The sequence below is a fragment of the Brachycentrus maculatus genome, unplaced genomic scaffold, assembly GCF_059751285.1.
Source record: "Brachycentrus maculatus isolate JH-2025_06_01 unplaced genomic scaffold, ASM5975128v1 h1tg000349l, whole genome shotgun sequence".
In the NCBI taxonomy this organism is placed as follows: domain Eukaryota; kingdom Metazoa; phylum Arthropoda; class Insecta; order Trichoptera; family Brachycentridae; genus Brachycentrus; species Brachycentrus maculatus.
Window position 1 is genome coordinate 66,491 of NW_028281098.1, and position 27,302 is coordinate 93,792.

The 27,302-nt window shown below is 36.1% G+C and overlaps 2 protein-coding genes across 2 annotated transcripts in view; one reads left to right on the forward strand and one right to left on the reverse strand.

The window, feature by feature from the left end:
* The window catches only part of LOC148303758 (dynein light chain roadblock-type 2-like), a 124,871-nt gene that overhangs the window by 36,959 nt on the left and 60,610 nt on the right, over positions 1-27,302 (reverse strand). The window lies entirely within an intron of this gene.
* Positions 1-27,302, forward strand: part of LOC148303760 (sushi, von Willebrand factor type A, EGF and pentraxin domain-containing protein 1-like) — a 62,678-nt gene that overhangs the window by 8,235 nt on the left and 27,141 nt on the right. Inside the window, exons 2-16 of the mRNA XM_088269380.1 lie at positions 1,265-1,431; positions 3,314-3,416; positions 9,050-9,122; positions 10,191-10,297; positions 11,178-11,369; positions 12,212-12,388; positions 18,916-19,098; positions 19,748-19,927; positions 21,100-21,237; positions 21,347-21,458; positions 22,252-22,421; positions 23,446-23,537; positions 24,406-24,518; positions 25,109-26,077; positions 26,432-26,646. Coding sequence (XP_088125506.1) covers positions 1,265-1,431; positions 3,314-3,416; positions 9,050-9,122; positions 10,191-10,297; positions 11,178-11,369; positions 12,212-12,388; positions 18,916-19,098; positions 19,748-19,927; positions 21,100-21,237; positions 21,347-21,458; positions 22,252-22,421; positions 23,446-23,537; positions 24,406-24,518; positions 25,109-26,077; positions 26,432-26,646 — 2,991 coding nt within the window. The remainder of the gene's footprint in view (positions 1-1,264; positions 1,432-3,313; positions 3,417-9,049; positions 9,123-10,190; positions 10,298-11,177; positions 11,370-12,211; positions 12,389-18,915; positions 19,099-19,747; positions 19,928-21,099; positions 21,238-21,346; positions 21,459-22,251; positions 22,422-23,445; positions 23,538-24,405; positions 24,519-25,108; positions 26,078-26,431; positions 26,647-27,302) is intronic.

Here is a 27,302-nt window from a genome sequence, read left to right on the forward strand (position 1 = left end):
CCTTCTTCCTTTGCCCTCCTTATTATCGTCTTTTGGTAATTTATGTTTTTTTTTAATGTCAATTTGTAATTTATGTTTTTTTAAATGTTCAAGTACTATCTACCCTCTGATTGCAAACAGCTATACTTATATGGTATCAAACGTTTTGATCAATATCACTAGTCCGTTTTTGGTCGGTTGGAAGATATTGCTTTTTAGCAATAAGCCCGCCAATGTACTTTTTATTTTCTGTACATGAAGTTTAAATAAAATAAAAAATAAAAATAAAAAAAATAAAATAAACTCAAGTGTTTATTTTCTTGTAACATTCATTGCTCGGAACGACACTGTACAAGATTGCGTTCAGTAATTGGATGCAGTCGAAACGTAGAGCCATAAATATTGCCCTAAGCTCTGACTGGCTGATCGCTGCGCTGTCTAATGATAGAAGTTATGTCCAGTAAACAGCGTGTATTGTTTGCCCCGCGCGCTTGCGAGTACAGTTAATGGGTATAATCTGCGCTGTGAAAGCTCGAGTCGCGTGACCGTCCCCAGTGCGGAAAGACCCTAACTTAAATGAAAATTCTATGCAAATTCGTGCTATCGACTTTTAAGGATTTTCACCGTCGGATTCAACATTTTTCTAGCCAATTTAGGTCAGTTTAAATGAAATTTTATTTTTATGTCCACTAAGATATTTTTCCGCCTCCGTAGTGTCTTTACACTTTGTAAGCACGCTCGGCTACCGTTCCGGAGGTCCCGGGTTCGATTCCCAGGGGATCAAATAAATATAAATGATTTCTTCACTCTAATATTTATTCAGTATTACCCTGGACTGGTACCTGAAGCGGAGGGCAGATCACCTTTTCTTCGTGTATTAACGATCAAGATAACACTGCGTTTATATGATGCAGTGCCCTATGCACCATGGGTGCGGATAATGGTTTGAAAATGAATGAAAGATAAATATCTTAAAAGTGATTCCAAAATTAGAATCACCTCTCGATGGGAGAATTGGTCGTTTGAAACTAGTAAATAGTTTTATTTAAAATTTAAAATGAGTAATTCTTTACTACATTTATTGTTTTTCTGTTTTGTTCTGACCAGCAAGCCATTTTTGCCAGATCCACTAAACCACTCTTGCCAGATACACAAAGCCACCCTTACCAGATTGACTGAGTCACTTTTGCCAGATCCACTAAGCTAATCCTGTCAGATCCCAGTAAGCCACTGTTACCAGACCCACCAAGCCACTGCTGATATGACGTTTGTCCTCTGTGTCCAGCCCTCGCCGCGACGGAGGCGCCCGACGACGACGACGACTGGGAGGACACGTCTTCGAGTCCCGGTGGAGGCGCGCAGGAGGCGGACGACGACGGCAGGGTGTACAAGAACCCCAGGAACTCGCCGTCCGTGCTCTGCCCTAGAGACGAGGAGCAGGCCACGCTGCTGGTACGTGCAATCTGTCCTTATCTGTCTTTGTGTAACTTTGATCTTCTTCTTCCCTCATTGCTGGGGATCTTGACTCCCCGGCTGGCTTCTTCTGGAACCTAAAACAACACTCCGCCATTGGCCCCTGCATTGTGCAGCCTTTAGAACTCCCGCAATGTGATCTCTTTCATCTGGTCGGTGTATCGGATTGGAAATCTTCCTCTAGCTCTCTGACCTTCGTGGCCAAAGGTGGAGACAAGCCTCTCCAGGTTGTCTGGTGGTCTGCGATCATCAGGAGCGACGAAGTGGGTTACTTTGATACATACGTACTCGTATAAAGTCTGTGGTAGGGTTTGCCAAACTGTTTCTGCTATAGAACACTATTCGTATTCGGAAATTTTACATGTTTTTTTTAAGGTTATTTTTATGTTGGGTTATTTCTATATTATATTCTATTTTATCTACACCATGGAGCGTATAGTATACGTAGAAATACTCCTATTTAGGCGCAAGAAGAATATATTTTGGAAGTAGGGCATATCGCTCACTCCTTTCAAGAACGTCATAAATCAAAAAACTGGATTTTTCAGGAGAACGTTTTTAAAGTTTAAAAATATAACACAATGCATTAAAAACAAATATCAAGCCACTTATTGAACTTTTTACTGTGCAACAGATCTTTTTAGGTAAAACCTGGTGGTTTTTTCTCCATTTGAAAAATATTTATTTTATTTAAAAAAAAGAATTAAACAATACATTTTCTTCAAAATGCAAAAACAACACTTTCTGCCCTGTAGCGGGTAAATATTAAGTTAAAAATGAGCCTCTTTTGCTGGGATATAGTACATTTTCTACGCATTCCGAAAACATGCACAACTGAAAATGAACGATTTTTGATTTATGACGTAATATATGTGTGATTAGGTAATTGATACTGGAACATGTGTGTGATTAGGGAATTGATACCGGAACAGTTGTGTGAATAGGTCATGTACTCGTATACCAAAACATATGTGTAATCAATACCGGAACATATTTGTGATTGGTTAATTGATACCGGAAATATGTGTGTTTGGGGAATTAATACCTGAACATTTATGTGAGTAGAAAATAATTTCCGAAACATATGTGTGATAAGGTAATTTATACTGGAACGTGTGTGATTTGTAAATTAGTACTGAAACATACTCGTATGTGTGCTTGGGGGTGATGCCTGAACATATGTCGCTCACTCCTTTCAAGAACGTCATAAATCAAAAATCGTCAATTTTCAGTTGTGCATGTTTTCGGAATGCCAAGAAAATTTACTATATCCCAGCAAAAGAGGCATATTTTTAACTTAATATTTACCCGCTACAGGGCAGAAAGTGTTGTTTTTGCATTTTGAAGAAAAGGTATTGTTTAATTATTTTTTTAAAATATACTTGATATTTTTCAAATGGAGAAAAAACCTTCAGGTTTTACTTAAAAAGATGTGTTGCAAAGTAAAAAGTTCAATAAGTGGCTTGATATTTATTTTTAATACATTGGATTATATTTTTATACTTTAAAAACGTTCTCCTGAAAAATCAAGTTTTTTGATTTATGACGTTCTTGAAAGGAGTGAGCGATATGTGCGATTGGGAATATTATTGGAACATATCTGTGATAAGGGTATTAACACCGAAACATATGTGGGATTAGGTAATTGACACCAGAACATGTGTGATTGGGGAACTAATAAAATTTGAGGAATTAATACCGGAACATATATGTGATCAGGGAATTAATACCGGAACATGTTTGTAATAAGGTAATTGGCACCAGAATATATGTGTAATTGGGGAATTAATACCGGAACACATATGTGTGATTAGGCAACTAATATCGGGGCATATGTGTGATTCTGACAATTTATTTCCAGGGACAAAAATGCCTGCGCAAATGTTCATCAGACGAGGACTGCAAGAGTAAAAAGAAGAAATGCCTCTGCGATGGAGCATGTGGCATGTCCTGCATCAAGCCAGGTAATATGTTATCAATATATATATTTATATTTATATATATATATATATATATATATATATATATATATATATATATATATATATATATATATATATATATATATATATATATATATATATATATATATATATATATATATATATATATATATATATATATATATATATATATATATATATATATATATACATATATTTATGTATATACATATATACATATATATATATATATATATATATATATATATATATATATATATATATATATATATATATATATATATATATATATATATATATATATATATATGTATATATATATATTTTTTAAACAACACTTTAAAATATTATTTTTGTAAAGAAGCTTTTTATCAAGCAGAAACTCTTATATTAGTATGTGAGGTCCAAATCCTGGATTATATCACACACATGAGAAACGCCAGAAAATACCATTTTCATTTTTATTATTTAAGCTTATAATTTGACCAGATAATTTATTTACAACATTTTGAGTGTGTCCAAAAACTTGTTCACAAAATCTGGATTATCTCCAATTACAGGAGTTATTTTCACATTATTTTTTGACATCTCATCAAAGATGAAGAAGAATATGGAAGTCTGGGCATTTACATTTACCGTCATCGGCTGGTTTAAGTGATCACTTTACACACGTAAATGCCCAGACTTCCATATTCTTCTTCATCTTTGATGAGATGTCAAAAAATAATATGAAAATAACTCCTGTAATTGGAGATAATCCAGATTTTGTGAACAAGTATTTGGACACACTCAAAATGTTGTAAAAACTATTAAATATGTGGTTTTTTAAATTATGAGTATTTTTCATTTCTGTGTAAAAAAAATGAAAATCTACAAATTAAGTATAAAATTATGAAAAAATATTTTTTGGTCACTAAATAGGCACTTTTTGGTATATCATATTTAATCAGTGTTGTTTAATAATTTGGACTGAAAAGCTATCGAAAAATCACTACATTTATTTTTTTATTTTTAAAAACTGATATTTTCAGCCTGGAAAAATTCCACTGCTCGCTACTGTATTATAAAACCACTGTATGAAACTTGATACGAGTCTAGATGGAAAATATTTTTAGAAATTCGCAGAATACTTTCAGAAGGATATTCAGGAACAATTATTTCGGGAACGATCGCTTTTTTATACCTTTTATTGCGCTACTTGGCGTGCTGAAATAATGGCCCAACTCTGCTTGCGAGGACTTTGTCACGATGTTGGATTATTGGCTAATAAATTAATATGAAAAATCACAAGACTATCGGTAACATTCTTATTGAAATCTGTAGGGAACTAAATCTGTAGGAATATTATATTTTAAACTTTAGATATTTGAATAAAACGAAAAACGTGCGTTCGTATACGTCATCAAATTTCCGTCATCGAACGTTTTATGACGTCATATGGTTTATTGTCTATGGTTTATAGAGCTGTAATAGTAGTAGTATGGATTGTTTGTTTACCACTACATTACCATTTGTGTTATACATATATGAGGGGAGGGGGGGGGGTAGGAGGGTGGACCATAGACATCAACAAATAGAGCCGCCAATAATTTAGCAATGACACTAACGTTAAAATGACTCCATCGTTTCTGTGACGTCATTCATTGCCAACTTACGAAAATAACGTTTTTTGGAAGGCAAATTTTCCAAAAGAAAATGATGAATGAAAATATTAATTATATCGAGTGTTATAAACACTTCACGAGTCTAATACAATCCTTTATAGGTTGAAAATGCTAAATTAGATATTCCTCCCGTCTGAAAAAGATCCATTATTGCATTTACTCTTTTTTATTATTATTAGAGTGACTCTTTTTAGATGTATGCAAGATCCTAACCCCGGATTATTTTTACATACTGGAAAACGCCTGAAAACATGATTTATTATTTTTTTTATGTAGCTTATGATTTACGTGTGTAATGTGATCACTTACACACGTAAATTATAAGTGTGTAAATCATGTGTAAAGTAATCACACTAGCCTACGACAAGTCACAAGCCCTGTAATTATAGAGACCTTCATATTATTCTTCATCTATGTTGAGATGACAAAATTTAATAATAACTCCCGAGTGGAGAAAACCCAGATTTGTGGACAGGTATTTGAACACACTCAAAATACCACTTGAAAAGTTTTTTAAGTGGTAATACCACTTAAAAATTTATTGGTAATACCACTTACAATCAAAGTGGTTATACCACTTAAAAATTTAAGCGGTATTACACAAAGTGAACGATGAATGTTAAGGAGAGTGTTATATCAATGTACAACTAAGTTAACAATGCTTTATGTACACAATTTTTAAAATGCAATACAAGTTTTCGCTAAAACGTTGTAAATTCGGTGTACGTGCCATTTTCTTGTGTATTTAGTTTGATTTATTTTGCAGAAAACTCGTAGCGAGGGCGGGAAATAAAGAAATATGGCCGCCGTAAATCTCATTTTCCAACATTATTATTTTCACAGCCGTAATGAAAGGCCATTTTTCGATCCCACTATTATTTTATCTCGAAATCCTACGCTTCTTTCGGATTCCTTGCTATTTTTAATGGCCAATTATGCGTAGATTTATTTTGCTAATCGTATTCAGGAATTACCGTTTCGTCGAAAAATGATTAAAAATGCGCTAAAAATGAAAATAGAAAAAATATAGATAGCCTTATACCTTGATAAAAATATATTAAATACAGGTAAATATGTCTATATTTACCCGTATACCTTGATAAAAATACATTAATATAGATAGCCTTATACCTTTTTAAAAATATATTAAATATAGGTAAATATGTCTATATTTACCTATATACCTTGATAAAAATACATTTTTATAGATAGCCTTATACCTTGATAAAAATATATTAAATATAGGTAAATATGTCTATATTTACCTATATACCTTGATAAAAATACATTTATATAGATAGCCTTATTCCTTTTTAAAAATATAAAAATATAGGTAAATATGTCTATATATACCTATATACCTTGATAAAAATACATTGATATAGATAGCCTTATACCTTGATAAAAATATATTAAATATAGGTAAATATGTCTATATTTACTTTATACCTTGATAAAAATACATTGATATAGATAGCCTTATACCTTGATAAAAAATATATTAAATATAGGTAAATATGTCTATATTTACCTATATACCTTGATAAAAATACATTTATATAGATAGCCTTATTCCTTTTTAAAAATATAAAAATATAGGTAAATATGTCTATATATACCTATATACCTTGATAAAAATATATTAAATATAGGTAAATATGTCTATATTTACCTATATACCTTGATAAAAATACATTGATATAGATAGCCTTATACCTTGATAAAAAATATATTAAATATAGGTAAATATGTCTATATTTACCTATATACTTTGATAAAAATACATTGATATAGATAGCCTTATACCTTGATAAAAAATATATTAAATATAGGTAAATATGTCTATATTTACCTATATACCTTGATAAAAATACATTTATATAGATAGCCTTATTCCTTTTTAAAAATATAAAAATATAGGTAAATATGTCTATATATACCTATATACCTTGATAAAAATATATTAAATATAGGTAAATATGTCTATATTTACCTATATACCTTGATAAAAATACATTGATATAGATAGCCTTATACCTTGATAAAAAATATATTAAATATAGGTAAATATGTCTATATTTACCTATATACCTTGATAAAAATACATTGATATAGATAGCCTTATACCTTGATAAAAAATATATTAAATATAGGTAAATATGTCTATATTTACCTATATACCTTGATAAAAATACATTTATATAGATAGCCTTATTCCTTTTTAAAAATATAAAAATATAGGTAAATATGTCTATATATACCTATATACCTTGATAAAAATATATTGAATATAGGTAAATATGTCTATATTTACCTATATACCTTGATAAAAATACATTGATATAGATAGCCTTATACCTTGATAAAAAATATATTAAATATAGGTAAATATGTCTATATTTACCTATATACCTTGATAAAAATACATTAATATAGATAGCCTTATACCTTTTTAAAAATATATTAAATATTGGTAAATATGTCTATATTTACCTATATACCTTGATAAAAATACATTTATATAGATAGCCTTATACCTTGATAAAAATATATTAAATATAGGTAAATATGTCTATATTTACCCATATACCTTGATAAAAATACATTAATATAGATAGCCTTATACCTTTTTAAAAATAAATTAAATATAGGTAAATATGTCTATATTTACCTATATACCTTGATAAAAATACATTTTATAGATAGCCTTATACCTTGATAAAAATATATTAAATATAGGTAATTATGTCTATATTTACCCATATACCTTGATAAAAATTCATTAATATAGATAGCCTTATACCTTTTTAAAAATATATTAAATATAGGTAAATATGTCTATATTTACCTGTATACCTTGATAAAAATACATTTATATAGATAGCCTTATACCTTTAAAAAAATATATTAAATATAGGTAAATATGTCTATATTTACCTATATACCTTGATAAAAATACATTTATATAGATAGCCTTATACCTTTTTAAAAATATAAAAATATATTAAATATGGGTAAATATGTCTATATTTACCTACATACCTTGATAAAAATACATTTCTATAGATAGCCTTATACCTTTTTATAAATATTAAAATATATTAAATATAGGTAAATATGTCTATATTTACCTATATACCTTGATAAAAATACATTAATATAGATAGCCGTTTAATTAGTATTTCATTGAAAATGATTAATAATGCGTTTATTCCGTTAATGCGTTAATAATGCCTTATACCTTGATAAAAATATAAAAATAAGTCAATTTTTAAAATATACCTTACTATTAAATATTAAAATATATTAAATATAGGTAAATACTATATGTCTGAATTTACCTACATTTAGCTATATGCCTTGATAAAAAACATTAATATAGATAGCCGTTTCAGTAATGTTTTGTTGAAAAATAATTAATAATGCGTTAATACCGTTAATGCGTTACTAATGCCCTATACCTTGATAAAAATATAAAAAATAACTCAATATGTCGCTCACTCCTTTCAACAACGTCATACATCAAAAAACTTGATTTTTCAGGAGATCGTTTTTAAAGTTAAAAAGTATAAAAAATGTATTAAAAATAAATATCAACCCACTTATTGAACTTTTTATTGTGCTACAGATCTTTTTACGTAAAACCGGAATGTTTTTTTCTCCATTTGAAAAATATTTAGTATATTTAAAAAAATAATTAAACAATACCTTTTCTTAACAGTGCAAAAATAACACTTTCTGCTCTGTAGCGGGTAAATATTAAGTCAAAAATATGCCGCTTTTACTGGGATATAGTACATTTTCTGGGCATTCCGAAAACATGCACAGCTGAAAATTGACTATTTTTGATATATGACGTTGTTGAAAGGAGTGAGCGATAAGCCTGGCTTAAATGCCCAGACTTCCATGTTCTTCTTAATCTTTGTTTATATAATATATATATTGTTTATATAATATAAATTTTTACAGATCGTGAATGTCCGGAATTGGATAAGCCCGAGCTTGGTGACGTCACAGTTTCGGGACGACTTTTTGGTGACAAGTAAGTCGTGTACACACACACACAAACATACATGTGGCGCAAAACTAATCACCCTGTCGGAAGATGTTATAATTTTTGCAAACGGCGTCACATATCGATCACATTGGACATTTGTGAACTAGACAGCTGCGGTATACAAACAGATTGATCAAACGGGCACTGACGCGTATCAACACTGGCGGCAGCTACTTGACGGATATCATATTTTCCACGTTACAGAAAAAATTGTAAAGCTTCATATTATGATTTTCATCACTCAAAATCTTTTTTTTTTATTTAGTAAAAAAGTTATTAAAAAACAAAATCGGATGATGAATTTTGCGCCACCCTAAATCAGTTTGTATGGCCGTCTAGTTCACAAATGTCAAATATGATTGACGTACGACGCCATTTGCGAGAATTATAATTTCTTCCGATAGGGTGATTATTTTTGCGCCACCCTGTAAACATTATTTTTTTTTATTGATTTGGCGTTTAATTTGTAGAACTCCATTTTAATTTATGTATTAATTTTTAAATCAAACACAGATTTTTTGAGTCTACTAAGTGTTATTTTATTTGAAGAAAAAACACATAAAAAATAAATATCGTGACAATTGTTTCGCCTAGTTCGTTTGAAAAATGCCATAACTAGGCGAAACAATTGTCACAACATTAATTTTTTACGTGTTTTTTTTAATGAAATAAAACTTAGTAGACTCAAAAAATTGTGTGTTTGATTTTAAAATTAATACATAAATTACGATGGAGTTCTACAAATTAAATGCCAGATCAATAAATAAACCAAATTTATGTACCTACCGTTTGAGAATACAAATGCTGCCATCCTTCCAAAACAGTTACCATCATTTTCATAGTTGACTCCTCCACCTAACGACATCTTTAATCTCACATATTTCCCTTATCCTGGTGTTCCTTAGTAGACTCAAAAAATCTGTGTTTGATTTAAAAATTAATTCATAAAATAATATTTTATGGTCACATTGAGTCCTTTGCTCATTGTTCAGAGATCTTTATACAATTCATGATGTTTGTTTGTTTAAAATTGATTGGTTTTATTTTAAACAGGGCTGTGTATTCCTGTCCCCATGGATACCACGTGGTCGGGCTGCAGAGCAGGAACTGCCAAGCCGACGGGCAGTGGGCAGGACAGCCGCCGGCTTGCAAGCAAAACAGTGAGTCTGTTGTGACATCTCAAGTATCTTCAAGTGATCCATTTGCAAAAATACATACAATGCATACCTGGTTTGGGCACAAAAATGGGCCTTACATGACCAATACACAAAATAAATGCAACTCCCATCTAAAAAGGAAAGCCATCTCTCACTAGGCATCTCTCTCTTCAACACCACCTCATATCGGTCATCTCTCTCTCTAGCACCACCTCATCTCGGTCATATCTCTCACCAGGCATCTCTCTCTCCAGCACTACATAATCTTGGTCATCTCTCTCACCAGGCATCTCTCCCTCTAGTACCATCTCATATTGGTCATTTCTCTCACCAGGCATCTCTCCCTCTAGTACCACCTCATAACCATTAAGAATTCTAGTAATAATCATGTTTTTAAAAACAGTGTCCGACGATGGTTGCTTCTCGTTGAAAGGGACAAGGTAGGAAGTGAATTGAAGTCCATGTGTAATTATTTAATTGTAAAACCTTTATACTGGAAATTGTTTTTGTACCTATTGTATGTAATGTATATAATCTAATAATAAAAAAATTAAAATAAAAAAAAATAAAAAAAATTGTATTAACATGTAAGTATTTCGGCTCAACACAGGCCATGCCTAAAGAGCCGTAATACATATAGTAAAAAAAATGTTTGTATCTATAAAATAAATAAATAAATAAAAAATAATACAAATAAATATGGGTCATCTCTCTCACCAGGCATCTGTCCCTCTAGTACCACCTCGTCTCGGTTATATCTCTCACTAGGCGTCTTTCTCTCCAGCACCACCTCATCTTGGTCATCTCTCTCACCAGGCATCTCTCCCTCTAGTATCACCTCATATCGGTCATCTATCTCACCGGACATCTCTCTCTGTTCCAGTATACTGCCTGACGCCGCCGCACATCGAGCACGCGCGGCACTCGGCGCTGCCGGAGCAGGCCACCTTCGACCTGGACGCCACCATCCAGTACCACTGCCACACGGGCTACGTGACCAACGGCTTCCCGCGCGCCAAGTGCCTGGCCATCGAGGGCCAGGCCTCCTGGTACGGGCCGGACATCACCTGCGAGCGTGAGTCGGAACGCCTCTCTTTACTATTTCCTTTTCTTCGGTGTTTGTCATGTCAGGTCCCCCTGACCGCAAGTATCACTAGGCAGCTCTAAGTGAGTGACTTCTACTACTACCATCACGCCGTTTCCCCGCACGGGTAGGCAGAGAGGATAGAACGCCACTCTTCTGTCCTGACATACACTCCTCGCCTCCTTCACATCCATATATCTAGTCATACATGCCCCTGTGAGTGACTGGTTTCTAAAATCCACTTGCCAGACTATGCAAAGTATACACACACTTGTGGCTATGTTGCTGTCACCAATGTGTCACTAACATACTCACATTCCTTACAATATCCACTCCATCCTACCTTCAGTCTCCCCATTCCATCTGACACTGTATCTATCCCATTATTTTTTGACATCTCATCAAAGATGAAGAAGGATATGGAAGTCTGGGCATTTACGGGGCTGACGACCGTCATCACTTAAGCTGGTTTAAGTGATCACTTAACACACGTGTAACATTCACCAATTCTACCCATTATTGACAACCACACTACTCAAATTCTTGGAAGTTCTATATAAATGAACCAATTTTGAAACATTGTTCTTGAATCACTAGAACTTCATTAGAGACATCTATTGGTGAGATGAAAATATCTCATCAAAGATGAAAATCCTTCTTCATCTTTGATGAGATGTCAAAAAATAATATGAAAATAACTCCTGTAATTGGAGATAGTCCATATTTTGTGAACAAGTATTTGGACACACTCAAAATGTTGTGTATCTATCCCAATTGTATAACCATGATGTTCTACTTTATTCTATTGCAATAAGCACTTTATGCACTTGCAGCGCGCTCGTGCGGCCCGCCCGGGGAGCTGCCTCACGGCTGGGTGACGGCCGAGTGCCACACGTTCGGGTGCCGGGCGGCGCTGCACTGCGGCGCGGGCTTCGAGCTCGTCGGGAAGGCCGAGCGCTTCTGCCAGCCCGACGGCAACTGGGCGCCCAACGAGCTGCCCACCTGTGTCCGTAAGTAGACACACACAACCACTTAAACTAGACAAAATCTAATATGTTAGTATACAAATAGACAGAAACTCAAAGCTAGACTTGCTAACTGATAATACTACAAAAAAATTAGTTACATCTACAAAAGAATTAGTCAAAATTTACTGCATTTTATCAGTCTATTCTTATTCAAAGCCCTTACCCACACCCCAATGGTGCATAGGGCACTGCATCATATAAACGCAGTGTTATCTTGATTATGATCAGCTGCTCCGCTTCAAATTCCTCTCTTCTCTGTCTTACTCCTCTTTACTGAGGGTTGTGACCCTTGCGAAAGCAATGACTCTTCTCGAGTTATCCCTTGACTGCGCTGCACGAAGCTCTTCAACCACCTAGGTGCCTGCTGCTGCCTTAACTTGATCGGTGCATTCGTGTGAGGATTCTCTTCCCCTCCAGGCTACCGATCACAACCAGTCGTTCCAGGCTATCCTCATGACATGTTACTCAGAATGACAACAAGAGCATTGTTGCATTGACTACCGATATCCCATCAAGTAATAATATTAATAGCTCCCAATTCACGCCCGAGAATATGTCTTCAGCATGTGGGGCTATCTATGAATGCCCATGTGACTGAACATGCCAATTTTGGACCTAATAATTAACACATCAAGCGCACAATACGCGATTGGCATACTTAACCATCAATGTGTTAGATTCTTCTTCTCTAGCCTTCTATCCTGCACTGCTGGATATAGGCCTTTTCTGTATCCTTCCATTCACTTCGGTCAGTTGCTGTTTCCAGCTAGTTTCTACCCCCCACAGCTGCTATGTCGTCAGACCATCTTTTTTGAGGTTTTCCAACACCTCTTTTACTCTCCCAAGGTCTCCATCTCAAAAAATTTTGAGATCCATCTTGTCTTGCAATATGTCCCGCCCATTGCCACTAGAGTCATGCCACGGGGTCCATGATATCCACTATTTTGGTTCTGTTCCTGATATCTTCATTTCTTACTTTATCTCTCAGGCTTAAACCAAGGATGGATCTTTCCATGAATGTGTTAGATTAGTAAAAATTCATTGTTTCAATTAAATTAATCTCAATTTACTACTATCAAGTCATGTACTGTCATTCTAAATATACTAATCAATTATATCTCTTCAAATGTTGCATGCTTTTTCTTATAAATTAGATGTGTCCCTGTAATAATTGTGCAGTTTTTTTTTGCAAATCATATTGAAGGTGTCTGAAAATCCGTCAGATTGCCTTCTGGACGGTTGGATGCATCAGCAAATCTGCCAAGAATAAAGTGTTTTTGTGAGAACGCAACAGTAACTCTCCAAGAGTTGGCTTTGTCAGATTTGCTGATGCACTGTATGCCAATGGATCTGCCAGATTTGCTAATGTTTTGATGCAAGGTAACAGAGCATCTGCCAGATTTGCTTACGTTTTGTTCCAAGGAAACAGAATATCTTCCAGATTTGCTTTTTGTTTTGTTCCGAGATGACAAAACATCTAGCAGATTTGCTTGTGTTATGTCCCTAGGTAACATAATATCTGCCGGATTTGCTTATGTTTTGTTCTAAGATAACAAAACACATAGCAGATTTGCTTGTGTTATGCCCCTAGATAACAAAACATCTGCCAGATTTGCTTGCGTTTTGTTCCATGATAACAGAACATCTGCCAAATGTGCTTACGTTTCGTTCCAAGATAACAAAACATCTAGCAAATTTGCTTGTGTCAAATTGCTAGATAACAAAATGTCTGCCAGATTTGCTTGCGTTTTGTTCCGTGGTAACAGAACGTCTGCCAAATTTGCTAATGTTGTGTTTAAGGCAACGGAACATCTGCCAGATTTGCTTATGTTGTGTTCCAAGATAACGGAACGTCTGCCAGATTTGCTTGCGTTTTGTTCCGTGGTAACAGAACGTCTGCCAAATTGGCTAATGTTGTGTTTAAGGCAACGGAACATCTGCCAGATTTGCTTATGTTGTGTTCCAAGATAACAGAACGTTTGCCAGATTTGCCGATGCAGAGTTCCTGGCAGTTCCGTGTTGATTGACCAAATTTGTGTCTTCCTTTTTTTGTGCTGCATTACAAAATGGAGGAGCATGAGAGATGGGTTGTCTTATCGAACAAATCGTGAACCGAGAAAAGTAGTCTCACCTCCGGGACCCGACGGATCGCTTCAATTAACTTAACCTACAAATTCAATGCCGGAATTACAATATTAGATGTCTCACTGATTATTCTATTTAATGCACTCTCAATGCACCAGTGCACTTCTTAATCGAAAGATTCTAATGTCACAGTAAACTATTTCTTATTCACGAAGCACATCACTCGCTTTCATGCTCTCTAGAGAACGCTTTTGTCTTGAAGCTCGGATCGTTTAAAAAGTAACTGCTTTGGTAATGTTGACTTGCGTATTGGAGTAGAGATTTACTGTAGACACTCCTAGAGTTGACGCCGTCGAAATGGAAGCCCTCTGACGAATGTGTGGAACACCGATATATGGCAGTATTAAGAATGAAGATATTATCCATCTTACTACCTCCAAAGGTATTATTTTTGCCCCTTTAACTTACCTTTCACAAATTTGTCAAAAAGTATCATATATTATACATATACCATAGTTTTGATTATATTACGATCATCCAAGGCATCATACTGGCAGTACGTAACGGAGTGCTAGTGCCAACATTGGTGTATACAAGACATGAAATTGTCAAGAGAAGGATAAAAGCAGAGTGAAATGCGATATCTTTGACGGATATGTGAAAAATGAATGTATGACAGAAATACAAATCAAGATATGAGCAAGAAATGTAAAGGTAATTGAAGAGATTAGGAAAGGTGAGGTAGTTTGGACGTGCAGAGGGAATGGATGACAAGAAAGTGTATTTGGCAAATGCGAATGGGAAAACAGAATGGGGAAGGCCAAAAAAGAGTCGGCGTAACCAAATCGATTACAACCTAAGATCTGGTCAAGTCAAAAGTCTACGTAATAGTATGAATAGTTGAATGGATGTAGAGGAAGCTAGGAGTGTATGTAAGAATAAACAATGCGGTGTTCCATCCTCTCTGCCTACCTCTGCAGGGAAATGGAGTGATAGAAGTAGTTGTAATAAGTAGAAGTAGACTTATTACTTAGAATCCTTGTCTGTACTTATTTTTTGTCTTTTTTCGTCTTAGTGGATCACTCAATTAAAGTCTTTATGTATAGTTTATAGGAAAAAAATCAACGGATTATCATCGAACTCCGACTAAGGTTTCTTTGACACTCAAAAAAAACAGTCACATGTCATAAAGTGGCTAAACCTTTCATTCCTTTCTTAGTTTCATTTAGAAAAATGGTCACATTAAATCATTCAATTTTGTAATGGTTTAAAGACAGTTTACAGTACAACCTTACCTTACTTGAACTGACCCAATCTGACCTAACCTAACCTAAACATTCAATACACAATAGGGTCTTTCACATTTGAATATTTGAAAAAAACAGTACAAATAGTACAAAAGTACAATAGTTTAAATATGTTTGTTTTTGTACATGTCAAATGATTTTCTAAATGCCTCTAAAATATGAATGTCTTAAATTGCCTACAAAATGACAATAAATCCTACAAAATCCTTGACAAAGCTGTCGTTGTGTTTAATTAACAATACTTAATAATGAGTACCTGCTATTGTGAGAGCAGTTAACCATCTCTCTCAGTTGATAGTCTCAACACATTGGAAAGTGGTGAGTGAACGATTGTGTCGCTATTTTTTAAAACCATCCAAAGGTAACACAATGATTGTGTTGCCATTTTTAAAACCATCTAAAGCAAAGCAGGAGGCAATGATTGTGCTGCCATTTTTAAAACTATCCAAAGTCAAGGTAATAATTGTGCTGCCATTTTTTAAAACTATCCAAAGACAAGGCAATAATTATGCTGCCATTTTTAAAACTATCTAAGTACAAAGCAACAACTGTGCCGCCATTTTTAAAACTATCCAAAGATTAGGCAATAATTATGCCGCTATTTTTAAAACTATCCAAAGACAAGGCAATAATTATGCTGCCATTTTTAAAACTATCTAAGTACAAAGCAACAACTGTGCCGCCATTTTTTAAAACTATCCAAAGATTAGGCAATAATTATGCCGCTATTTTTAAAACTATCCAAAGACAAGGCAATAATTATGCTGCCATTTTTAAAACTATCTAAGTACAAAGCAACAACTGTGCCGCCATTTTTAAAACTATCCAAAGATTAGGCAATAATTATGCCGCTATTTTTAAAACTATCCAAAGACAAGGCAATAATTGTGCCGCCATTTTTAAAACCACCTAAAGTCAAGCCGTTTCATACCTATTTATTTACTTATTTTTTAAAGGGAAAAATATTATTGAAAATATAAATTTTATCATTTCAGCATAAGAGAAAATGAAATCAAATTTGTTATAATACGCTTTCAATATTCGATATACTATCTGCAATTTGTTAAATGACCCTATTTGTGAAGTACAGCTGTGTCTTTGTAAAAAAAAAAAAAAAATGTCATTCTGTATGAAAAGTCAAGGCAGCCATTTTGGTAATATTTTATTCCACAGGTGTGTGTTTAGGCACTTATTTTTTTCAAAACCAGTTTCATTTAAAAAAAAATTGAAACAAGGTTCATTTGACAATCAGTTTCCATATTTATGCTTTTAATTTTAACAGTCATATCTTCAATTATCATGGAATTTCACTGCCATTAATAAAAAAAAAGTATTGAAATTGGTTCAGCAGAGTGTATGTATTTTGAGGTTATGTCTCAAATTTATTGCATGTTTGATGAGCAGTCAAAAATAGTACTAGAATGTTGTAGATATTAAACAGTTTTAGCTCTAAAATGCATGTTGTATTCCTCTAGAACTTTCTTCAATATAATGTATTCTAATATTCCTATGTTTCAATTAACTACTTGTTCAGTATTTATTATAGTCCTAATAAACATTCACCCTTGAAATATCTGTTTTATTTTTATAAACCTTCTTTTGAACAATAAAACAATATAAGAGAGTTACAATGATTAAAGAAAACACCTCGTTTTTTACCACTTGAGTTTTATTATAGACTACATGTTTCAGAAGTTAAACTTCCATCATTCAGGTCTGTATAGTAACTAAAATATAAAATATAAAATCGTTCTGTAAAAAAGGAGAGGGGAAGGGGTTAGTCGGGTTTCGTGTGGAGATTATGATAAAAAATATATTGGCCAAACTGTGAGAAATTTAAAGATTAGAATTAAAGAACATCATAGCGGTCTTGTTAGTAATTATTTTTCGGAATTTGCAAATCATATAATAGATACTAATCACTCATTTCACTCTCATAAATTAAAATTATTACACCTTGTTCCATATAAAGGCCAAATTATGAATTATCTTGAAAATTTAGAAATACAAAATAACCTGAATTCTAATAATAATTTATTAAATAATATATTGTTTCAAAATTCTTCGCCATTGCTTTCCATTTTTCCTTTGTTTTCACACTCCGTTCCTTGACTAACCCCTTCCCCTTACTTTCCCCTCTCCTTTTTTACAGAACAATTTTATATTTTATATTTTAGTTATTATACAGACCTGAATGATGGAAGTTTAACTTCTGAAACATGTAGTCTATAATAAAACTCAAGTGGTAAAAAACGAAGTGTTTTCTTTAATCATTGTAACATGTCTTACCACAAAGTTAATGCCGAAACAATAAATAAAATAATATAAGAGAGATTTAATATGAGAGATAATTTGGAGACTTTCTTTACTAAAATTTCTACATCACAATTCCTTTATATTGGCATGTAATAAATCAAAGATATCACAATATGTATCCCAATAAAGAATGTTCCTTACTCCACGATAGACGTATCGCAGTCGTACAGGAGAAAGTGACCAACTAACAAAACGTAAGATGTTCAGGAGGGACATTTAAGTCACTTTTGCTTGGCAAGAAAATAAACATCAATGCAGTTAGTCATTTTTAACAAGTCAATATATTATACTTACAAGTTTAAAATCGCTTTGGGATTTTTCCAAGTCAACATTATAAGCTAGTAAGAATTCAAATATCAGATATTACTAGCTATTGTGAGGAATGAAGAGATAAGGCGTAGGACGCAGCAAATCTTGGTCACAACTGTCGTCAAGAAAAGGCGATTCAGTTGGCTTGGCCATGTACTCCGCATGCCTCCCGAGAGCCGCCATCAAGCTTGCCTCTTTTACAAGGCATCAAGTTCGCGCCGCCCAGGACGACCACTGCTGACAATTCGTCGGCAGTTCTCGTCAGAACTTCGGGACGCGGATCTGACTTGGGAGGATGCAAGGGGATTCCACCTAGGAAGCGGATATGGTTTAATATATAAGATCTCAAATAGTCAATAATCACATTTTTGTAAAAAATGCACTTGGTCATTTTCTCCTGTATGAGGTTGATATATTCCTTTACTTGAGTGTGCTATGGCTGGTGGAGAGTGTTGACATTGGTTGACTGTAAGTACGGTTGGACTGTGACAGTGGTGACGGCCGTGCAGTGCCCCACGCCGGACGCGCCGCGGCACGGGCGCGCCGTGTTCACGTCGTGCGCGTACAACTCCATCGTGAGCTACGAGTGCAAGTACGGCTACCGCCTGCTCGGGGACAACACGAGGCGCTGCGGGGCGGACAAGAAGTGGAGCGGACAGCAACCCGTCTGCAAAGGTATTCCTAATCACTCTGACTATTCATATTCCTGATAAAAATATAGAAAGGAGAGTGGATGGTACATTGAAATCAATGACAGCAAATAAAAACCTTTCCCTGAAAGCAAAACTGGCAGTATTCAACAGAGTCCTTGTTCTAACCCTAATCTATGGAAGTGAAGCATGGAGTTGGCAAAAGAAGGATGAAAATAGACTGAATGCAGTCGAAATGTAATCTCTCAGTGCGGCAAAACCATGTATGATAGATGTTCGAATAGTAAAATAAGGAAGGAATGCAAAGCTGAGAAAAGCATTATCAATAAAATGAAGAAAGGTGTGTTGAGATAGTTTGGACATGTGGAACGATTGAGTGAGGAATGAACAGTAAAACAAATTTATGAGGCAAATGTAGCTGGAAAAAGAGCGAAGGAAGACCGAGAAAAACTTGGCATGATCAAGTATGCATGCAATAGCTCGTACTTGTCTCCACTTAGCACGAAAAACCCTTTAAATATATACAAGATCCTTATTGGATTATTTTACATACAGAGAGACGCATAAAACCTTGATTTTCAATTCTTATGACGCTTTTAATTGGACTGGTTATTTTGAGGATTTGAGTACATTGAGCGTTGCGAATGTACTTATTAACCAATGATAATTTGCAGAGATCAACTGCGGTCATCCGGGAAGGCTGTTCAACGGGTGGCTGGAGAACATTGAGGCGGGAACCGGTCTGGGCGCTTCCATCATATTCCGCTGCCACGACGGAATGCGGATGGAGGGCAACTCCAGCACTGTCTGCCAGCTGGACGGCACGTGGAGGTACCCGCTGCCCAAGTGCCTAGGTGAGACAGTCTCTGCCCCTTATTAAGACTCTTGTTAAAGTCTTGCTTTGCTTCTGTTCTCTTATACGGCTGTGTAACATGGCACCTTACAAGGGCCCAGAGCAGCCGTGTACTAAGCATTGAGAATAGGTGTCTGCGGAGAATTTTAGGCGTGCGGTGGTTTGACTTTGTGAGGAGTGAAGAGATAACGCGTAGGACGCAGCAAATCTTGGTCACAACTGTCGTCAAGAAAAGGCGATTCAGTTGGCTTGGCCATGTACTCCGCATGCCTCCTGTGAGCCGCTATCAAGCTTGTCTCTTTTACAAGGCATCAGGTTCGCGCCGCCCAGGACGACCACTGCTGACAATTCGTCGGCAGTTCTCGTCAGAACTTCGGGACGCGGATCTGACTTGGGAGCATGCAAGGGAGCTGGCAGCCGACAGAAAAGCCTGGAGACAGTTTGTGGACTCCATACGCTTCACCTAGAGAGCGGATATGGTTTAATTAATTAATTTAAGTTGAAGGAGAATCTCGCTTCTGAATACCCCCTCAGACACATGGAACAGTGATATTGTTCAGCATAGCGGTAGCTCTTCCTACAGGCATAACCATCGGCAGATTGGTCCTGTATATTCTTCTTCTTCTTCAAACCACACAACTCGAATTCTTGGAAGTTCTAAATATTATATATGATCCAATTTCGAAACATTGTACTTGAATCACCAGGGTTCCACTAAAGACATCTATTGGTGAGATGAAGAAGCTTTTTTATTGAGCAGAAACTCTTTTATTTACATGCGAGGTCCTTTGTATTTGGTTTTTGAGGTTATTTGTATGTCAATAATGGGTAGAATTGGTTAATGTTACACATGTGTAAAGTGATCACTTAAACCCGCCTATGATGGTGGTAAGCCCCGTAAATGCCCAGACTTCCATATTCTTCTTTATCCATGTTGAGATGTCAAAAAATTCTAAAAAAATAACTCCTACAATTGGAGATAATCCAGATTTGTGAACAAGTATTTTTAAGACACTCTCAAAATGTTGAGATTCATTTTTGTTTCACATTTTCTAATAATTTTCATTTTTTATCTCAAAAAATAAATTTGCTTTGCAATAGAGGTATGTCAAGAAGCCTAGATGCTTCTGTATCAGATGATCGATAGATTGATTTGTTTTAATGTGTTTGCAGCTCCGTGCGTGGTACCTCACGTGACGCAAGGCAGGGTGCTCTTGGTACCAAACAATGTGACCCAGGACACTAATGAGACGCTCCCTTCCGCTGCACCCACTACACAAGTGGTCGGCTCATCAAGCATGGTACACCACGGTAAACAAAATTTCAAATTTTCATCGTCAACTCTCTTACATCACTATCAGATCATCGTGGTGATTTTATTTATTAAATATAATTAAAATTGTTTTTATAATTTTTCTAGGAGAAGCTCTTATAGTGATTTGCGAAAAAAACTACGAGTTTTTATCCAACAATCCAGCAGTAACGTGCAACAACGGGACCTGGACGCAAATACCCAAATGTCAACCTGCCAGGTATTTGATCAATTATTTATTTATTTATTGAACGGCTAAAGCTTTTAACATTATACATATATACAGTCTCTAATATAAAAATGCATTAATGAATACACTAATAGAGAAACAAAAAGTCTAAATAAAATAACAAATTTTTGTCCGCCTCTGTAGTGTAATGGTCAGCACGCTCGGCTACCGTTCTGGAGGTCCCGGGTTCGATTCCCAGGGGGGTCAAATAAATATAAGTGATTTTTTCACTGTAATATTTATTCAATATTACCCTGGACTGGTACCTGAAGCGGAGGGCTGATCACCTTTCCTTCGTGTGTAAACGATCAAGATAACACTGTGTTCATATGAAGCAGTGCCCTATGCACCATTGGGGTGCGGATAACGGTTTTTTTTAAAAGCACTGGTAAATACGTGTCTCCTTCACACACTATCAGCGAGCAGTGAGATAGAGTGAAACACAATATTTAAATTTATCCATTATATTTATTATTTTGTAATTCTACCCTTTTCAAAGGTGTCATTGACTGTGTGTCAGCGGTGGGTTTATCAAAGGCGCAGTGGGTTTTATTAAACATGTCTTAGACTGTGTGCCAAACACCCAATGGACTTTATAGAAGGTGTCACAGACTGAATGCCAAAGGTGTGGTGTGTATTTATGAAGGTGTCACAGACTGTGTGCCAAAGGCGCGGTGGGCTTCATTGAAGGTATCACAGACTGTGTGACAGTGAATGAACAGTTGAAAAATTAGTAAATCAATTAATAAACAAAGTTGTGTTATAATATCGAGTCTATTTCCAGATGTAAGCGGCTTCCGAAACCCCCGAAAAATGGCATGGTGGTGGCTCCTAAAACTGAACACGGAATGAGGGCTAGATTCCACTGCAAAGACGGCTTCACGCTAAAAGGTCCGGAGCTGTTGCTCTGCTCATTTGGGAACTGGACGGGAGAGATGCCCATCTGCCAGGAAGGTATTCAATTTCACCCTTTTCTTAAAGTGCCACTATTTCGACCTTGCCTTAATTCTTCTTCCAATCATGTCTTCACAAATGCATATGGATTATTTATCTCCTTTTTTAGCCTTCTGTCTTCCACTGCTGGGTATAGGCCTCTTCCAAATCCAATTCCTTCCTTTTTTTTGGTCTGTTGGTGCTTGCAGCCAGTTTCTACCCAGCACAGTGGCTTTGTTATCGGACCATTTTTTTTTAGGTCTTCCGATGCCTTTTTTACTATCCCGAGGTCTGCATTTAAAAAATTTTGAGGTCCACCTTGTGGGGTCCATCTTGCAACATATGCATATTGGGCAGGATCAATTTTGTCTCTTTCCTTTGGTGTTATCTTTGGTATTGTAGGATTTTCCAAACTTTGGATCACTGCTTCCAACCTGTTTATTTTTTAAATTATAGGCGGTTCTCTTTGAACATCGATGTATTAAATAAATACTTTTTAAAATATGTAGTAATTTTACCCTAATGTATGGAAGTGAAGCATGGAATTGGCAAAAGTAGGATGAAAGTAGACCGAAATGCAGTCAAAATGCGATCTCTCAGTGCGGCAAAACCATGTATGGTAAATGTTCCAATGGTGATGTAAGGAAAGAATGCGAGGCTGAGATAAGCATTATCGATAAAATTTAATAAAGGTGTGTTGGAATGGTTTGGGCATATTGAATGAATGAGTGAAGAAAGAATAGAAAATTTAGGAGGCAAATGTAATTGGAAATAGGAGCAAAAGAACACTTAGGAAGACTTGGCATGTATGTCAAATGCTTGAATGTGGTCTGGTCAGGAGTTGGAATATATGAGATGGATGAATATGGAACACGCAAAGATTGTTTGCAGTACAGATTGGTGTGGCATTCTATTCTCTCTGCTTACCTTTGTGTGAAGTGGTGTGATGATTAGTTAGTTGATAAATAATATGAGATGTTGTGTACCTTGATGACTCTGAATTCCTGATCGATTTATTAAGGACCTTGTGTGTTTATTGTTTCAGTGTATTGTCCCTTCCCGGGCTACATAGAACACGGGAAGGTCCTCCTGGTGGGAAACATGGGCCTATACGATTACAGACCATACGTGAGAAAGGTGAGATAAGGGCCTTTCTAAAAATGGAACTATTGCAACACGACATCTAAATTTAATAGGCTTTTATCGATTTTTGGGCACTTATAACATGATTTAATAATGCATCACTCGTACTATTCCAACCAATAATTCCATACTGTAAAATAGACTTTACTTTTTTTTTAGATGGAAGTTATTTTAATTATTTATGTACAAGTTTTACAGATCATTAAGTGAATATTTTAGTCCGCCTCCGTAGTGTAATGGTCAGCACGCTCAGCTACAGTACTGGAGGTCCCGGATTCGATCCCTAGGGAGGGTCAAATAAAAAAGTGTTTTTTTTCACTCTAATATTTATTCAATACTACCCTGGAATGGTATATGCAGTGGAGGGCTGATCACCTTCCCTTCATGTGTTGACGATCAAGATAACACTGTTTATATGATGCAGTGACCTATGCTCCATCGGGGGTGCAGATAAGAAGTGGATATTTGTTTTTTCTAGCTAAAAAATTGTTTTATTTCAATCTGTGTTGGGAACAGAAGGGATAATCTAGTGTGGGCCAATCAGAAACTTGTCAGCATTTGCTCATTGCTGGGAGGAAACCACGTTGCACTCCTCAGGAGAAGTCAGACTGCTGACTGTCGTCAGCAGGCCATCCGTTCCACTAGAAGAGGATTCGGCATTTTGTGTCCTAGCTTGTCGTGTCCTAACCAATGTCTTTCAGTACTTTTATCATGATACCACGTCTCGTGAGAGTTCCTTATGAACTAACACGGATCCGATGTCGGAAAGGTCCTCACCCAGCCTCCAGCTGACTGTAGAATAGGCTGTGGAATTTTCACTAATTCTATTGTATTTAGGATGTTATGTATTACTTTGTTTCAGGTAGTGAATAACAAGCAAATAATGTATGACTGCGATAAGGGGTACGTCTTGTCTGAAGGCCCCCCCGGAGCCACCTGCATAGGCGGACAGTGGAGCCCTAGAGAGCTGCCCAGGTAATTGGAAACTAGTTCTGACCATTAGAGTGCATTAGAATCGAGATAGCTTTACATACAAAAGTCACATATATAATATTCCCAATGAGTGATTTTTCCATTACTCATTTTGGGACATGGGATTAAGGTTAAAAAGACTGGAACACAAATAAGAAAACACAGAGAAAATTTTAAAATATAACACAATAAAAGGTACAGTAAATAAGGATATAAAAAACATATGGTAAGAAGCATCTTTAAAGAAAAAAAAATTAAAATATAACTAATCACTTTTTTAGTTCATTCATTTTGTATTCTTGACTAGGTTCTATTTTATATGTGTCAGGCATCTAGTTAATTTGGGTATAGACAATATATTGCAAGACCTTACTCCAAAGTTAGTTGTGTTTATCGACTCCACTTGTATTTTATTATGTCCTCGTGAATTATGATGATGAATTTCTCTGTTTTAAATTGACTGGTATACTTATGTAGCCGTCAATATGAATATCCAGACTTCTATATATTTCTTCATATATGTGGACTAACCCAGATTTGCAAACAAAGATTCGGACACACTCAAAATATTGTGAATATATGATATCTTCCAGCTGTACTCCCGGTCAGCATCCCCGCCTGAGATGGAGCAGAAGAAGAAGGTCCATCGAAATAAGCAAGAAGAGACTGAAACGGGCTATTCGCATGAGGAGGCACAGCCACCAACTCCGGAAGCGAGCAGCACAGCTCGCTAACCAGCGGGAACTCCTTCATCAGCTTCATCTGGAAGAACTCGGTGATCATCTTGCTGTCAGCTCCGTAACAACTGATGCCAGATTCAGCGCAGACGCTATCTTCAACCCTGAAGCCGTGAAATTCAAGGATTCAGCAAGAACTGGATACGTTATGCATGGACCACTCCAAAGACAGAAAAGAGACATTCTTGATAGCGATTGCGGCAACCGTGACAACGATAATCGACCGTCATTAAACAGGGTGTTCAGGAACATCAGGAAAAGATCTGCGGAATTCCGAAGACCATATTTCAACAACGCAAGAAGAATACGCGGATATCAGTTTTTTGGCTTGCGCCCGAGGGCCCGACGAGACGCCAGAAATAGGACCAGTCAAGTAGACTCGGATTTCGCAAACGCAGAAAATGAAGCGCAACATATTGGCGTTTCAAAAAACCAACTTGGATACACAGCAGATGATGTACATCAGTTCAACGATGACAGTAGCAAGATGGTATCCAAGAGAGATGTGAACGGAGCCACTCATTCTTTCATTGTCAGGAAGTTGGCCGAGTTGAAGAAGAGCTGGGAGGAGAAGGCTGAGGTAAGAAAGAAGGCGGGAAATTTTCATCTCAACTCTCAGTTGAAGGTCAATCCGGGACCTGGCGCTGAGAAAAGCAAGTCTCCGCCGCAGGTCGCCAAGAAGGCGATCAGGTCAGACGGCGCAGCTAATCGGACGAGGTTCAAGGGGCTGCCCAAGGTGTCTACCGAAGAGATGATCAAAAGGATGAAGAGGACCAGCAGAAAGACGGAGAAGCTGAATCAGACTACCGCGAGTGTGCCTAAGAGGTCAGTATAAAATGCCGAGTGTGCCTAAGAAATTAGTTTAAAATGCCACCATTTTTTTAAATTAAACTAACCGTCTGACTTACCATCAACCAAAAATGGCAAAGAATTTTTGCAAAAATAGAGCATTGTAGCATCCTATTTTAGGAGTTTTACCTTTAATATCTCCTATCAATAGCACAGATTGTTTTTTTTTGTACATATTCATAAATTTGTTTCACCGTTCTTTCCTCACTCACTCTTTCCGCATGCCTGAACCATCTCAACACACCTTTCTTCATTTAATCGATAATGCTTATCTCAGTCTAATTTCACCATTCAAACATTTATTTAATCATCGATTAATATCTTGTTCAGTAACAAGGACAAGCTGCGTCAGCCGCCTTCAGGCCCCGCCTCCGGAGACGACATCGGCTCTTCCGCCAGTCCCGTGGACTCTGCCCCGGGGGCCCGCGAGGGGCGCAGGGGCGGGGGGCGGGTCAAGGGGCCCTGCGAGCCCATCTCGAGTGAGCCCTACGTCAACGTGGAGATCGTCAAGTTTGGGCGGGAGCCCAACAACACCTATAGCTCGGGTGAGCAGGGTTTAGTCCATATAAATGCGCTAGCTCCTTATTATTTTTTTTTAAACTAACTAACTAACCATCACGCCGCTTCTCTGCAGGGGTAGGCAGAGAGAATAGAGCGCCACACCACTCTGTCCTTGCAAACATTCTTCGCCTCTTCCACGTTCATGCATCTCCTCATACATACCCGCCGATTGTTACGATTCCTAACCTGACCACTTTCAAGTATTTGGCATACCTGATCGCGCCATGTTTTTTTCGGTCTTCCTCTGCTTCTTTTCTCAATAAAATTCGCCTCATAGATTTGTTTTACCGTTCTTTCCTCACTCATTCGTTCTACATGTCCAAACCATCTCAACACACCTTTCTTAATTTTATCGATAATGCTTATCTCAGCTTTGCATTCCTTCCTTATTTCACTATTTGCACATCTATCATACATCGTTTTGTCGCACATTCTTCTGAGAGATCGAATTTCGACTGCATTCAGTCTACTTTCATCCTTCTTTTGCCAACTCCATGTTTCACTTCCATACATTAGAGTTGGAACCAGGACTCCATTGTGCACTGCCAGCTTAGCTTCCGCTGATAGGTTTTTATTTGCTATAACTGATTTCAGTGCACAATTCACTTTGTTCCCAGCATTCACTCTCCTTTCTATGTCT